The sequence below is a fragment of the Astatotilapia calliptera genome, chromosome 9 (assembly GCF_900246225.1).
Source record: "Astatotilapia calliptera chromosome 9, fAstCal1.2, whole genome shotgun sequence".
NCBI classification, from domain to species: Eukaryota; Metazoa; Chordata; class Actinopteri; order Cichliformes; family Cichlidae; genus Astatotilapia; species Astatotilapia calliptera.
Genome location: NC_039310.1, coordinates 22,067,257 through 22,084,514, shown reverse-complemented (window position 1 = coordinate 22,084,514; position 17,258 = coordinate 22,067,257). Strand labels below are relative to the sequence as shown.

General features: G+C 46.1%; 1 protein-coding gene across 2 annotated transcripts in view; it reads right to left on the bottom strand.

Moving 5' to 3' along the window:
- gli3 (GLI family zinc finger 3) overlaps window positions 1–17,258 on the bottom strand; it is a 96,190-nt gene that overhangs the window by 39,630 nt on the left and 39,302 nt on the right. The window contains exon 4 of one of the 2 annotated variants that reach the window (XM_026179958.1): window positions 4,252–4,357. In XM_026179958.1, the coding sequence (XP_026035743.1) occupies window positions 4,252–4,357 (106 nt within the window). The other variant, XM_026179959.1, reaches the window with a different exon arrangement.

Genomic DNA, 17,258 nt, shown 5'->3' with positions numbered 1-17,258 from the left:
GTGTGTGTGTGTGTGTGTGTGTGTGTGTGTGTGTGTGTGTGTGCAACGTATTGCGATGCTCGCTCTCATCCCGTCTGGAAGGAGGTGTTGAGATAAGGCCGTGGTCTTTATGCAAAGCAACACTCGGCTCCTCCGTGAGCAGATTGGGCGCTCTGACAACAGTTTATGTAAATAACAAAAGGAACTCGGCGCACATCTTAAAGAAAACAACAAAAACCCATGCGGGCGCGCTCAGTGAGGAAAGCGGGGAGGAAGAAGTGCGTATGGGGCGATGCGTCCGAACTCTTGCGTTTTACTTCTGAGCTGATTGGATTTAGAGGGTAACAAGGTGACTCAGTCAAGTTGGTGCCATGTTTAAATGAAACAAAGCTTGAGAAGCAACAGCTCACGCAGCCCTGGAGCCAATTAATTCCTCCCTGCTTCATCGTTTCTGAGCTGAGGTTTTGTTGTGATGACAGAGATGTGCCACAACTCTCCCCCCACACCCTCCCCGGTCCTCCAGAATACCTTCTAGTCAGCCCTGCAGCTGAACAAACACTGGTCATGAATGAAATAACCACACAGGCCGGGAACATGGAAACACACCCGCAAAGCCCCCCACCTGTACCCTAACTCCACATATAGAGAAAAATAAACCGCTTTACTTTATTTATGAGACACATGAGTCCTTAAGGTCTGTTAATATCTTGAGAATAGAGAAAACTGACAGCATCTGAGCTAATTTTGCATTTTTTGGGGGGGTTGGACGTATACAGTGGGGAATATATATGCATGTTTTACTTTATAGGAAGGGAAAGCAATTTAAAGTAATAGTTACCACAAAGAAAACCTTTCATGAAAAAAATCTCTTTAGAGTGCTCGTTTACTTTTACAGCTTTATAGACTCTTTAATTGACTCCGCTGGCTTGACTAATTCTTTTTTAAATCCACATACGGTAAATGAGCGAAAGGTTGTGAGTCAATTGCTTATCCCCTAAGAATGTTTTGTCGTTTTAGTGGCCCCCCATTCACAGCACGAGGGCCCGGGACTCCAGAGTAAATTCTGATGCCGATAATTGACTTGTGACGAATACCTCTGTTTGTTCTGCACGGTCTCCGGGTGACCCAGAGCCGGCGTTGAGCTGCATGAGAGGGCTGTTTTGTTTTTCTGTGTACCGCGGTCAGGCAATAAAGCTGGAATGAAAGGAGTGGTCTCTTCTGTTGGAGCTGGCCTCACCCCCACACCCCCCACCCCACCACCAAACTCCCATTAAGCCAAACCAGCACAAAGGGGACCAAAGCTCCCATGGAGAGCCTGCTCTTCACAGATCAATGTGTTTATTTAGGCAGGAAAGACTCTTTCTCTCTTTGCTAAGTCTGGAGTTAAGCTGGTTCCAGACCAGAGACACACACAGACACACAGAAAACTGGCCAAGTTTAAAGGAGGAAAAGACTCCAGCTGATCCCGGATCAGTGCAGGACAGTAAAGTTTAGGTTACTTCAGATAAAAAAGAAAGAAACCTGTTAAACGCTTCTTGTTGGTTGTTGGGATTAGCTTCAACTCAGACTGAGATTGTTGAAACTCTTGTTAAGTGCTGTTCTTGCACGTGAATATAAATTTCTCAGTAAAGAGAAATTGCCCCCCACCCCCCACCTCCTCTCCTGACCCCGAGGCGTTAATATTGAATGGCACATTGGTACCTTCCCCACAAGAATTCATAAACTAAACGATTAGCCTCTGTCTGTAATTGCACTCTCCCTTGCCTAATAGGGGCGGTGAGGTAAAGAGGCGAGAGAGAAAAAAACAAAGGACAGTTAATTTGTGATTTCCTCTGCTCATTTGAAGGCAAATTAAGTGTCAAACAGCTAATACGGAGCATATTTCATTTTATGAGCTTTTAATTTAATTCCACCGCCTCATATCACTGGAGCCCGTTAGCTGCGCTGCTAACGCCCGCTCCTCGTCTGAAAACGAGGGCCATAAATAAACACGTTTCAATTAGGCCCTTCACAGTAATAGGATATGATTCTGTTCATTTGCCACGTACGGATGGTGTATGTGTCATTGTGGCACAGAGGAAACAAGCTGCCGGGCGCTCGTGGTGTTTTTCTCCGGCCACGGATGCCCGGTGGTGGCTGGCTTGTGTGCATGGCGGGGGGAAGCCGGCTGGATTGATGGAACTGCCGCAGGGCCAACCCAACTGTAATTACAGGCCCTAATGAGAGGTTGCATGGGGAAGTACTGCAATAATAGTCCCTGTGTACTTAGGCATATCTTTGAGGGGGCTAATAACGATTAATTCTGCTCACCGAGGAGAACTTGTCTTAAAACAATTCAATATTTCTCCATAAGCCGCCTCCTGTCCTCCATTTCCCCCGAGCGACAGCTATACGTTGACTGCCTCGCGTGGGCTGCCTACAAGCAGCATTACCGAGCAGAATGCATCGCTTAAATCCTGGCAGAGATTTACGCTTTTGCGGTAGTTTCACAGTCGTAAAGTTTAGTTGCTGAAACTCGCTCAAAACCTAAAATCTGGGAGTGTAATTAACTCCAATTTGCCATCAGGTGGTTGGACGCAGCTGTAATACCACAAGTGATGAGCGCATCTTCCCACCAAGGAATTCAGGGCTGCTTTTTTAATCAAGCAGGCAATATTGCTGCTTCCCTGTGCAAAAGAATCCAAAGTAGATGAGAACAATTTCTGCATGAAACCCACGTAGGGCCCGCAGATAATGCGCATGACAGTGAGCTCACAAGACTTTATTTAAATAAGGCTGGCCACTCAACAGCTGTTTTATAATCATGACAAATAGTTTCCCTCAGCGCAGCGTGTCATATTAAACAGCTCCACGTCTAATGGTTTGGATAAACAGGCCCTAAGTAGCGTGGCAGGAGCATGGCCGTGTCTCCAGTGACAGCAAACCAAGCGCGCAGATAACTCCCGTCCGGACAGAGTGACTGAAGACACCGTTGCTGCGTAACTTCTCCCCCTTAATTCAATTCTTCAGCTCCGTGTTGTCCCTCTAACCCCCCCCCCCCCCCCCCCGCCTGCTTCCTCATTTTTCTCCTCCTCCCTAACCTGCTGCTCCGCTTCGTACCAAAGCGCTCCTGACGGATAACAAGCCCGGCTGTTTGTTTGAGCTTATGTTGCCTGAGCGTGTTCGCCCCATTATCTGCGCATAAGCTAAATGCTAAATTATATTTGCCATTTTGTTTGCAGTGACACGAGGCATCAATCACCTCCCCTTGTTTTTTTTATTTCCTCGCCTCGACCCCCCCTTCCTCCTCTGAGCAGGAGACGAGGGGTTGAGAGGTGGGGTGGGCCGGAGACGGGGGTGGGGGGGGACATAAAAAATTCATTACGCTTAGTGGCACATCAGCAAGGGAGAGATATGACTCCTGAGGAGGAGAAAGGGGGGAGTTGATAATGATGAAGAATATCAAACATAATGCGGCCCAAGTAGCTGCCCCATCCAATTTGTCCTCGTCGCACGCTGATCGCTTCCTCCGTGTCGGCGGGTAGGAAACAAGCGCCACAAGGACGAGGACTCCTGCACTGTTTGGATGCAAAGAATACAAATGACCGAGAGAGTAGAAGAGAAGGTAGTGACTAATAGTGAGGAGAAAGGAGCAATTTGTGCATGCGAGCGAGCTCGCTGAGCACTTTGAAGTTCTCTGCTGACCTGGCAGGCACCATCGGACCCACTCCACAGGGGCAGACTAAAGCAATAAGAGTTACCCTGTTTATAATAACTTACCACTGGAGAGCTGAGATGGCCTCGCTTTTACTTCGCTTCAAAACGAATCGAATGCACACAAATGCGATTGGAAGAGGCAGGGAGGTTACTTGTACACAGTTCATGTGTCAGGAGCTCATCTGTGTCTGTCAGAGATGGGTAGATGTCAGCAGAGGCATTGCTTCCTTCTCTTGACAGGGCTTGATCACTGCTCTTATGAGAATTGCGCGCTCCCAGGCTTCCCTCGCCCTGCTCTCATTTCCCTGTCTCTGACACATGTTCATTTGCGTGTCTCTGACATGCGGATCATGTTGCGCACGTACGGGGCCGTGGCCTTTGATCCTGAAAAGGCAAAGAGAGGCGCCCCGGCACCCATGAGGAGGATGCTCCACGCCCACAGGCGGAAGGAAGTTTCTAAGCTCGATTTGTATCGCCGCTAGTAGCGGACCATGCGGCTGAGTCAAATGTGTTCTCCTGTGTTATGATCAGCAAAATTGAAGTCTGCGGTTTTGTGCTTGAGTGCGAGACACTTACACGTGAAGAGGGGGCACAGGCGAAGGATCGTAGATGTACCGTCCCTGGGTATGTCTGTCGTCGATTGGCACAGGAGGGTGGAAGGTGGGGAAGAACTGTGGAGCAGCTGTGCGGGACAGAAAAGATAAGAAACATGAGCTGTTTTTCTTTACAGTTTATAAAAGTCCCAGTTCTCCTAAAATACGTCTGCAAGTGGATCCATTCCCTCCTCGGCTAATCTAAATAGCAGCAGTAATGAAAGGCAGTGGTTGATGGCTATCTTTCAGCGGACCCACCCAAATGAGACCTCATTAAACGCGCCGAGCTAAAAGCTGCGCCGCTCGAAAAATGTTAGCTGAGGAAGTCTTTGTACATGTCTCAAGGCTGAGAGAACTCAAAATAAACAGGGATAAATAAGCGTAGGAAAAGCAGCCAAATGGCACATTTCTCACCGTGCCAAGCATAATATGGTTTTGTACAAAGGATAACATTTGAGTACAACCACTGAAACGAACAAAATGGGAAACAAAAACATCCTTTTCCATCTTGGTGTTTTATCACAGAGAATCCAGAGGCTTCTTTCACTCTCTCACCCCCCCCCCCCCCACCTCCAGATAAAACATTAAAATATTTGTATTATATGAGTTTTCAAGCCTTTTCTTTACTTTTACCCTCTCTATTTTAATTTTTACAGCAGAAATTGAAACTGCCACAACCAGGCTGACTTTGCACACGTACGCACTCATCGTCGAACCCTGACTTGCACTCGTTGTTATATAGTTGTAACTTGAAGCTGAATTTGTGTGTCGCAACCGTGCACCCACTGTTGGACGAGTCGAAACAAGCAACCAAAAGGTGCCTGCTTAAGTTTTGACACGTTAGGTTAAAGTGTGTATATCAAGGCAGAAACAGCAAATGACCATTGCGCACGGATTAACTGCATCTCACTGCTAGAACATTAGCCACTTTATTACCTGTGTTACTGAGACCAGTGCCAAGTTGCATTATCATCCCCCCGAGGCTAAGCATGTGTCAACATCTGTATAACGTCACGCAGCAAGTCTCTGAGGCTGCTAGCTATATATATATATATATTTATTTTTATTTTTTTTATGGTTGTAAACATTTGGAAGCGTGAGCCAAAAGGGCACATTGCCAAACGGTGAGGTGCCCAACAGCTCCACGAGTGTTGAGCCATGACAGATTCAGCTGCATCGTTGGGCAATACACCAGGTGTTGATCTCGGGTCTCTGCTTACCTCATGGCTCATTTATTTACTGGGTTAATCACTGCCAGCTTGGGGCAACAGCTACAATTGAGAGGTGGTCACTTTAGTTTTGCTTAGGCTTACAGCTTTGCAATGTATTGAGTCTTAATAAGAGAAATGAAGCAGCAGAAACCAAGCGAGAGAAAAATCTAGATCCTAAACTAAGTGTCAAAGATCTTTTTTTTCCTGGGAAGCTCCAGAGCTTCAGTGATGATCAACACAAACAACCTGGAGCTTTAGCCTGCTTTAGTCTGTCTGAAGCAGGAGAGCAAGGCTTTCCGTTCAGTTCCAATCATTTATCTATATCTGGCTACAAATCAGAACAACAGTCATCTCAATGCGAGACTCAAGGTGCTCTATAGTGTAAGGTAAAAACCCTACAATAACATAGAGAAACCCCAACAATCAGACAATACCCTTTGAGCAAGCACTATTCCCAACAGTGGGAAGGAAGAAAGCTCAACCAGAAGCAGGCTCAGGGAGAGGCAGCCATCTGACGTGAACGTTGAGGAGTGAGGGAAGGGAGACAGGGCTAGAGGTGAGTGAAGAAGTGCGTCATGGGAAGGCCCAAGCAGTCTAGGGTCACCTGATCCAGCCCATAATGGCATGCTTTAACAAAAAGGAAAGCTTCAAGCCAAACTAGAAGACGGCTCCACAGAAGAGGGGCCTGAAAGCTGATGGCTCTACCTCCCATTCTACTTTTAAATACACTAGAAACCACGCTTAAGCCCATTAGAGACGTGCTCTAATGGGGTGGTTCATCTGTGGAGACGCACAAGTTGTTTTTTAAGAAAAGAAAGTTGCTAAAACTGAGGGCAAAGTTGCAAAGTTTGCACCCCTGCAATGATGAGTGAGAAGGATGCCAGTCAGACTTCAGGATGAAATTGTATATATTTACCCCGTGTCCAAACAGCTCTTAAATCCAAGTCATAAGTCAACTTCTGCATCATGCTGTATAACAGTACGCTATAAAGTTCTCCAGTTTCACAGAAAATTTGTTCAACAAGTGAAGAGAAAACTTAGGCAAACTTCTAGAAAGCACTCGTGGGTTTTCATCCTGTTTTTCACAATAGCAGAGATAAGTGGTAAAAGCCTCCTCCATGCAGCTCTGGCAAGTATCTGACCACTCCGTCTCTGTCTGTTTGATAGTTCTCTCCTGATGACTCAGTTTTGGCTTGGCTCACCTCAGCTGATTCCAGAGCTGCTGAGGGCGGGAGGGATGAGGGGATGCTGGGATGAAGGGATGGGCTGCTGGTAGACAAGAGCAGAATCTGCTTTGTTTACTCTCCACAGCTCCACTCCCGGGCTGTCGGCCCTTGGCTGTCAGACTCGGAAATGAAGCATCAGGTTTACCAGCGTCTATGGGAGTAAAAGCTTCATGTTCTCTAATCTTACTCATCCCTGCCCACATAGCAGGAACTTTATTATAGCCTCTGTCATGTTGTGCAATAACAGACAGCTACTGAGGTTAAAAAAATGTGCTATCAATTTAAATACTCCACCCCTTCACCGCTGCAACGTACACCTTCATTCCTACATCCGCCGCTCCTCGTTGAATTACCCAGATCCCCCTTTTGTTTATGTCTCTGGAGCCACTCACTCAGCACAGCCCTGTACTGAAACAAGAGCCTTTTTCTCACTCCTTCCCTCCCTTCCTTCCTACTCTTTCTGCTGCCCACGACTTTACAGCATGGCAAACCATTCCGCTGAGGTTTATTTAAATCCAAGTCTGAAGTTTACTTTACCACGGCCCTATCTAAATAGAGCCTGCCACCTCTTTTACACCAAGCACAGCTCCCCATTAGCAAGGCAAACCGACCCGTGTCACTACAGGGAATGTATACAGTCACGAAGAACAGAGAGCAGAGAAAAAGAGGGGAGAGCCTCCATCCTGCAATCTATCTCCAGTGTTTCCTGTAGGGACTCCTTACTGTTTACTCCCAAACTAAATTGCCCCTGCTTCTCTGGATATTCCGGGTATTCTCTTTGTCAAATACAGAATACAGCTGGAAGGCACACGGGAAGCCAAAACACATGTCACAGTTTTTACCTTCCCACTGTGGCCACACACACCACGGCCGCTCGAGCATTCCTAAAGAAAGTGTAATCCTAACGGTTTTTCTCCCTGTTACGTATAGTTAAGTTAATTATGTTTTTAAAGCATGTCAGCCAATCAAATACTGAGAATCAGGAACTTTTTGTAGTAGCATCTTTCATAACTTTCAACTAATTCATTAGCTCTTCAGAGCTCCTCTCGAACATTTTAATGACCTCTGTGCAACTTTTCAGAGCAGCAGTGTTCATTTTTGTTTTGCCCCCCTCTTTTTTCAGTCTTTTAGGAGAAAGGATGGAAGGTATTAAGACATGATCACAAATGGGTCTTAATGAAAGGGCAATTAGAAGCAAACTTTGACCAGGCTCATTAATTCTAATTCACACAAACACTCTGTACTCAGGACCAAAAGCCAGCTTCCACCTCATTAAAGAGAGGATGGTAATTGACTTGTCCTTTATTGGACACTTGAATAATTTCAAAAGAATGGGGTGGGGGGTGGGGGTGAGGACGAGGGGAGGATAAAGCCTAAAGCACATCATTTGCAATATCCTTATTGGTTAATCTCCTTTCATAGTGGAAGCTTTGGCACAAAGCGTCTTAAACGTGCTCCGGAACAAGCGTGAGCTGATACTTTTGCAGAATTTGAGCTGTCACTTGCAATTCTGATTTGGGTGTTGATAATACAAACAATTTCCCCTTGTTGCTCTTTTGTTGTCAACTCAGCATTGTGAGTTTATTGTCTTGACGGCAAAAACCTGGGCTCCTCCTCTCCCGCGGTGAGGGTTCACTGACTCTGCTCGCACAGAGTGTCACCCGCAGCCAAGGACGAAACACTCCACCATAAACGCTGCACTTCTCATCGACGCTCCACTGCGAGAGCACAAAGAGCCAGTGACAGTTTGTCATAAGCGACTAAGGCGGAGTGAGAAAAGGGCTGCTGGGGCCTGCTCCAGAGGTTTGTGAATTGCTAATGTGGAACATATGAAGCCTGTGCCGGGGCCGCGAGTGCCAGATTTCATTATGCCACCTCTTTCCTCGCTCGTGATCTCACTGTTCAGGCATGCTCGTCTGCAGCAGGGCCCACAGTTAGAACCCAACTCTGCAACACTTTGCAGCGCGTCAAAGATGCTCAAGACTTTGTGTATTTGCACGTTTAATAGCGCACGTGTGTGCCGCTCCTTTCTGGAAGTAAGTACAAGTGGAAAAGAAGACAGAGAGTGTTATACTCACTCCTGCTACATTGTGACTTCTAGAAATAGATGATGTGAAACCCAGACAGTGCTTTCTTCGATTGGTCCATTTGAATAACTTTTCAAGCTAAAGGAAATGAATGTGTTTAAAGGAGAGACTACAGTGGTCAGGTCTTTGTACAGCTGTTTTTCCAGCTTTCTTCCATTCCATCTTTTTATGGAATAAAGTCATCTATAACTGATTTGTCTAATAGCGTAACCCCACAAAAGTCCCCATATTAGGAACTGCTACAATAGCTGTGGTTAACTCTTAGCTTTTTACTTTTTGAAATAAACTGAGCACAGGAAAATGCATTTGTGGGTTTGCAGGAATGCATTTCCTTACATCTGTGCTAAAATTATATGTTTATTTATTTAAAATAAATGTATTTAAAAGGAGAGGCTGTGAAGCCAAATTATTCTAATGTATTGGTCAACGGCTAACAAGTCGTGAGTTTAAAATTCAATGGAATTTTATTGCTAATAAATCAGTCGACAAAGTCCAGCTCAGCAACATTCCTGACAGATTGGTCGATCCGATGCTATTTCGATGCTATTTAAGACTGCCTACAGTTGCTGCATATCTGCAAGCCACTTTGCAACCCCATCTCCACCCCCAGCTTCTTTCATGGTGTGCTCCTCAAGCTTTGATTATGCAGCACATGGACACATACAGCTGGAGACACCACGTTTCTCTTATACTTTTTCTTAAAAGTCTGCTTGAACTTTTGGGTGGATGAGTCTGTACGGTCACAAAAATTAGGCGTTCATCCGGACGTCCACGGGGACCCTTGCACTCACTGTTTGATTGCAAGCAGACGCTAAAAGACTCACTGACTTTTTTTTTTTTGCACAGACACAGAGCAGGAACAGGGTTTGTTGAATACAGGGCTGAACCTGTAATCGATATCACAGAGATTCTTAGTATTGTTTTAACTAAGCTAACCTTACAAGATTTACTTGCGACATTTGGTGCTTGCCAGGTGTTATTTTCGAACCCTGCTTCCAATATATAAAATTGTAAGAGTATTACACCATATTTTCCTCTTTATGGCATATCTGCAGACAAGCTTTACCGTGAGTACTCAGAGTCTGCTCGAACTATTACATGATTGGTGCGTTTAACACTTCTGATCACACTTGCTTCCAGAGATGTGACGCTGAGCCTCTCATCATTATCAGGCCGGCCAGAGATTGAAAAAAAAAGCCTTCAACAGACTATCAGCAGACATAGTTTGGAAGCTGCCTCTAAATTCCCCCTGTGATCAATCCTTTCACACCCCGCCTCTCATCATGTTTGCTTACACTGAGACCTCAAGCTGTTTGGACATGTAAATAACACTTTTGGAGACTGTTTAGCTAAGCTCAATGGGAGTTGCTGTTGACTTTTGGAGCGCTTTGCTTAATTACAGGTCCCAGATTGTTTCAGGTCTAATGGCCTAATTACCGCTGTATAAATTAGCCTAATGTTCGTGCTGTGCAGAGCTTTCTCCGCTGTATGTAATGCTCGGGCACGAGAATAGAGAAAGATAAAAACAAGCCTTTATTCAGCAAAGACCAACAGTGAGAGTGAGGCAGAAGAAAGAAAGCAGAGAGGTTAAATAAAAGAAAAATGTTAAGTGTTGGCTTGCCAATCTCTCTGCCATTCATCATATGTACGAGGCTGGCAGATCACACTCTGCCCTTCCTCTGTAAGTCAATAGATTTTTTTTTTTTATCTTCTCTGCTGTTCGTGCTTTCTCTGTCTCTCTTGCTCAGTTGCTCTCACACCATTAAACACAAGCAGTCTTTCTTTTGGTAAAAAGCAATTAACACAGCGGAAAAGAAAAACAAGGCAGAGAACGGAACACGAGCGTGAAAGAGAGAAACGTCTGCACGATAACAGGCTTTCTGTTTGAGCATACATTCCATCGCTACTCGCTGTCAGATGTCGACTGAACAAGTCAGTCAGTGCCCGCAAGTCTGTGCATATTTGCTCTGAGACTTAATGTTCAAACAGATTATTTATTTGTTAAGTACTGGGTCTTTTTATTTTTTCCCTCCAGGGGTTTACTTTGCTCATACACCACCTGCAGGACATGCAACAATTCCCTGCCAGACTTTATCTCATATTTTTAGAGGATTTACAGATGACTACCCATTAAAATATGTATCCAATTGCAGGACATTTAGACATAAGTTACACAAATAACTCAGCAGAGCTCCACAGCTGTAAAACATTTACGAACCAGAGTCGTAATCTTAACAAATTGCACTCCAATCTAAGGATTTTTTAATGCTAGAGAGTGGAGCTAAGCACGCACACATCTCTGCCAGGGGCCCCCAGCACTACCCAACCTCAGCAATGCACCCTCTTTTTTTCTCTTCCCCTGTATCCTAGTAAGGTTATTTCACTGGGCCTCTCTGGAGCACCCATCTATCTCTTACATTTCCCGAATTTCTCCAGATTGGGATAAGCCCGGGAGTAGAACAAAGAGCTACGCGTTGGCCCTCTCCCCTCACTCCCGCACCCTCTCTGCCCTACTCCACCCTCCAGCCTCCTCTCCCCGACTCGGCTGAGAAAAGACGCAGCAGTTTACCAGCTAAAACTCCACACTACACCTCTCTCTCCCTCCACCTCCTCCTCTGTATCTCTTGCATCTGTCTATCTCCTTTTCGCCAAACAATGACGACTCAGATAAAAGGGAGTCGATTTAAACCTCAGGTTAACTAAGCAGGACTTGGCTACATTTATTTTGCTTCAGCTGCATGATTTATTCCACTCAAATTCAAGGCCAATACTGGGCTTGGAATTTTTTGAGATCTTTATTTAGAAAAGAGTCCACTGATGCATTTAAATGCCTGTATTAGAGAAAATGCACGATAAACTACTCTGATACAAGCCGAGGTCGTATTAGAGAGTGTGTTCACGACTGTCCATGCTGCATCAGGCTACCAGGACAGTCTGACCCTCTATGCGGTTCAGTGTCACATCACATCCTCAGGCCTCTATATGCAGGTGATACCAAAACTGCATGTGGCTGTGTGACAGTGACTGCGAGGTTAACACACCTGCATTCTAATAACACACAGACTGGACGCCGCCGCCTGGGGAAAATGGACGACTATTCAATTTTGACTCACGCTGAGAGGCCACTGACCGCAGCAAGCAATGTTAATGTAGTTTGTTCGCTAAATGCATTTGCTGGTAGCCATTGTTGCTGTTAGTTCACCTCTGGGTCTTGATTAAAATTATAAATCCCTCACAGTGAGTGAGAAAAGCCCGATAATGTGACTTAAAGTGGGAAATACAATCTGAGAGAGCTTTAAGTATGAGCAGACAAAATGCATCACATTACTTAACCGCAAAACACTCTGTTCCACTTCATTTTTTTCAAAACATGACCTGGAATCTTTTCAATGTTCTTCTTCCTCAATAATCTTCAATTTTCAAATCCATGATATTATATAAATGCTGGTGTCAAAGAAATGCGTAGCAGTCCTGTGGCACCTGTGTCTTGACTTATTGCTGGATGCCAGGAGATAACACTGCGTGTTTAAACCTGCCTCTTTTTCTGCTCATGGAAAAATTATACTTTCACATACGTTTTAATGGAACACTTTCAAGAAGAACGTGCTAAATATAGTGTATGTGATGAGCTGGAAATGAGAACTGTCTCACTACTGACATAAACCTGGCACCGAGGCCACGGGCCACCATGCATATTTGTGATATGCCGGCAGCTTTGACTGCAAGGTATTTGACGCCCTGGGAATGAAAACAAGCTGGCAAGTCGAAAGCCAACGTGAGTTAATTTTCATGCATTTTTCATGCTGTGAAACCAGCAGCTAGAACATGTGAATTAAATCTAACTAATCATCCATTTTCATAACCACTTATCCAGTGCAGGCTATCCCTGCTGACACAGGGCGAAAGGCAGCGTATGACCTGAACAGCCATCGTAGGACTAACAGAGAGACAGATAACTCACATTTGGGATCCCCATTAACCTAACATGCACATCTTTGGACTGTGGGAGGAAGACGGGAGTTCCCAGAGAGAACCCATACACTCAAACTCCACACAGAAAGGCTCCAGCTGGCAGGCGGTTTCAACCCCATGGCCTTCTTTCTGTGAGGCACAAGTGCTAACCAATGCAGCACCACTTGATTGCCCAAATCTTTTATCACCATAAACATTCAAAACTACCAGTGCAGTCCTTTAAATATCTAGCTCAGAAATGGCTTTTTCTCCCTGGGCTGAGTGGCTGTTGCTCTATCTTCCACTGAATCCAGACATTAGACAAAGTCTGCTCAGGTCTCTAGAGGTATGTGGCCATTATTTGAGGCGGGTGGAAGGAAACTACGTGTCACAGAGTAAAGACAAAGCCCAGTGTTACAACAATCAGACAAATGGCTCCTGGGCTCTGTAAGACCAAATACAGTTTGATGCCTCTGGACCATTTGGGTCTTATGAGTAAAACACCATCTGTAACTCTGAGTCTCCTTCCTCTTCACTCTTTGTACAGTGTGCTTTGCTGTCACCTTACCCTCTCTTTCACCCTCTCACTCTTGCATTGTATTCCTAATTCCTTCAGTTAATCCCAGTTTCTGTCTATCTCTGTTTCTTTGCCTCTCTCGTTATTCAAAGCACATCCTCCCCGATCTCTCCCTCTTTCCCTCCTCACAGCATCCCTAAACAAGGACAAAGTTGTAATCCATTTACTACACTGCTGTCAACAGATTCCACCCAAATAATCCTAAAAGACTCAGAACCAGGCCTAGGTACTATCAAGGGAATGGCAGGAACAAGGAGGCAGAATGCACAGGGGACGGATGCAGGAAAAGAGGGAGGAGTGAGAAGAACATACAAGGGGTGTGGAGGAGTACAGACGGAGGGAAGTTGTGTCACAGTGATTTGAGTCTTTGTCACGCAGGTGGCGCCCAGGGGTTCCCTCAGTCTGGGCAGAGAGACAAACGGAGGCCCATGTAAACCTTAAAGAGGATTAACCCTGCCGGAGCGCTTTAATGAGACCTGAAAGTGCCGGGCACCGGAGAGCCCCGCTGATTGAGCCGCGCTCCAGTCGGATCCCAACGGTCCGCCGGCCCAGTGGCCCAGCAGCGCTGCTGCAGCCCCGTGGCCTACAGCTGCCCGCTCACACTGAGCCACATCAAAGCGGCCCGTCTGGGAGAACCCCGAGATGGGAGGGAGGGGGGGGGGGGTGGGCATGAGGGAGGTGGGGTGTGTGCGTGTGTGCACGCAGGAGAGGTGGGAGGAGGGTGCCTGGATGGAGGAATCCCTTATCTCGTCCTGAGAGGATGCTGCTCTGTGGTGCGAGATTGTCTGGAGCTGCCACCTGTCCCAGGCATCTTTGAAGGCAACACTAAAGCCTGTGATGGGCCTGACCTCCTTGAGCTCCCATTCTTTTATGTCTCTCTTCATTTTCTGCTTTGTTACACCCCCCCACCCCCTACACTCTCTACTGCTCTTCTCTCTACTTCTTAGCCCTCTGTCTCACTTACACCCTCATACTCAGCCGTGCCTCCCTTTCCGTCTTTCTCCTCTCTCCAGCGATATCTTCCACTTCACCACGCCGTTAGAAACATTTTAATTATACTATGTTCATCAGCCTCTTCTTCATGTAGAACAATATATACTTGTGACCCTCCAGAGACAAGAGCAAGATACGGGTTGTTGGTTGGAGGGATAAGGGTGCTTATCTTTGGCACTATGTGAGAGGAATGCAAATGAAAAAAAAAGTGATGAGATATGGATTCAGAAGAAACATGTCGGACTCTATCATACTGGTGAATACGGGGTAACTCAAAGCGGAGAGGAAAATCTTGTGATATTGTGGCTTTAACCGGAGAGCTGAGGAGAAGCCCTCATGGGTATTTAGTCTTCTTCTTTTCATAATTTGGTGCTTAATGTAAGCAGGAGGGAGTGTTTATTCTCCTTTTGGATGGACAAGACACAACAAATCTTCATTTTTAAGCTTTCCCGTCGACAAAGCGCCATTGTTCCTATTTGCATCTGCGACTCGATTAACCAATCACATTGGAAAAGAGGGTAAACACACTGGCAGATGATGCTACAACGGCACTGAGAAACACTGAGAACATCTTCAGTCCTCTAGAAATTCTTCTTAATTCTTCTTAGCTCCTTCACATTTAATCTCGTCATTGTTAATAGGAACTGCTACTGTTCAGAGATATGCCGTTTTCACACACACACACACACACACACACACATCAGCTTTGTGGTAAAAGCGCCGCATGACCTTAAGATGGTATGAAAGTGCATTCTTGAAGCACTTCAAACTCCGCTTAACCCTCTTAAATCATCAAGAACTACAAAGAGGCACATGCATGCGAGAATACTGCCTATCTTACGGTGCGAGATGCCTCTAATAAGCTGTATAAAAGGGGATCATCTGATTATCCCTGGTGTGCTGGACCAAGGGGCCACGGCAGAGCACAGGCCCATGTTGTTCTTTTTTGATGAAAGGAGGTGGATGGAAGGGATCCCTTTCCATCGCCTGCAGTGTGCCCCAGGCTTCTCTGTGCCGGCACACCACTGGGGGACTGCACCATGCCACCACGCTCAAAAAGCCAATATTGAAACAATCACAAAGACAAACACTTACCCTTGAAACAGGCACGTGTCCTCTCACCCCAGGCTCTCCTCAGTTGTTTGAGGGGGGGGATGTTTGAACCTGCATCCAAGCCGGTTGTCACATTTAAACCAACAAGAGATCAGAAAGTTTGTTCGGTGAGAGCACTCTGCTACTTTTTTCTCCTCGTACACATGCACACACTTTATACTTTACATTATACATAGCGCACAGTGCTTCCTCTCTCTGCCACGTATAGAAAGGCCCTGTGCAGTCCATACGAAGTGAGCGACCAAGGACTGTAATTAACTGTAGCGAGGCCAGGGCCATTGTTGTGTGGATCACGTACAGTTTGATGACAGCTAATTCAGTTCAGTGGTCAGCTGCATTTTGATATAGAGGCAGACAGAATGACGCCGGGGCAGCGGCCGGCGTGCTACGGCCGAGTAGACCTGAGATCAGCTTGGCGCAGCGGTTCAGAGTTTAACCCCTGTGACTGGACACCCACCCCCCTCTCCCTATAACCATAAAATCGTGGAACAGGTTTTACACCACGGCTCAGCGTTCCCGGTAGCTTTCCCCAAACACAGGGCCAGTATGATCCATGCAGTCACCTTTGACCAGGATCAGAGAGCAGGATTCCTCCGGCCAAAAGATCCATACCTCCACCGCCTGTGCGTAGCTCAATTGGTTTCTGAGATCAGTCAAGGACAGCAAGGCTTTGGTGTGTGGGGATTAAGCCCTTGCAGCCAGATCTAGGCTAGATTTTTAAGGAGCTAAACCGAAGACTATTGAACTGATAGTTATCCATCACAGCCTGAAGATACTTGCTGTGCCTGCTCTGCCCAGACTAGATATAACACAGCAACAAAACTTCTCACTTCAGGGACGAAATTCTTTAGCATCATCTCTAAAGCTTTGCAAATTTACTGGTTGCATTCATCAACCATTCAGAGTAGTTTCAACATTTGTAAGAAAGCCATTGAAAAGCACGCGATTTAAGTCCCTCCATAGATGTGTTTAGGCTGGCAAAGAAGGGAAAGATGAGAAACTTTAAAAAAGAAAAAAAAGAGGATCCCTTTGGAGGAAGCAGAGATGCGTCGCCAGCAAGTGGGCTCACTGTTGCTGCACGACCACTGACCGGCTAATCAGCACACAATGTAGACAGATGTCAGCGCACAGCGTCGCATTCACACTTCTACACAATTAAAGATCTTAAAAAAAAAGACTTCTCCCTCATTAATCCTCATCTCAATCCTTTCTCCTTATCCTGCAGCAAAGCCTCATGTATTAGCGTTGTGGTAAGAAGGATATGGACTCTTATCCAGTGTTTGCCCAAGAAAAGCGGCTAAGACTCAGGCATCACCACGATTAGCTAATGCTAACAATAGGAGCAATGTTTCCTTGGTGCCTCCTCTTTTCTGCGCTGAAGTGGGTGTTAAAACCAGAGTAAACAGAGACTTAGGCCAAGGACATAAGAAGAGTGGGAGATCACAAGTCTGGGTGAATAGCGCAGATTTACTCAGAGCGCGAGGCCCTGAAGATAAACCCCTCTTTCGGTCTCTTGTGGTTGCTCGACTCCCACACCTCCCAGAGCTTCGCCACCATGTTAACGACCCATCGGCCAGGTGTGGTGAGGCTGCAGGTGCCATCGCATTTAGGCACATTAAGCACTGACACACACTAGCGGTAAGAGTAATCGGATTTACCTGGCTGTCTGCTGCATGGCGTGGAGCGCTGTGCAAGCGCAGCACAACGGCTTAGGGCCCCCTCTCCATCACACGCACGCACACACCTGGGATGAATTAAGGAGGTGACAAAGCCCTCATAGAGAGGGACTGCCACAGGAGAATTAAGTGTGTGTGTGTGTGTGTGTGTGTGTA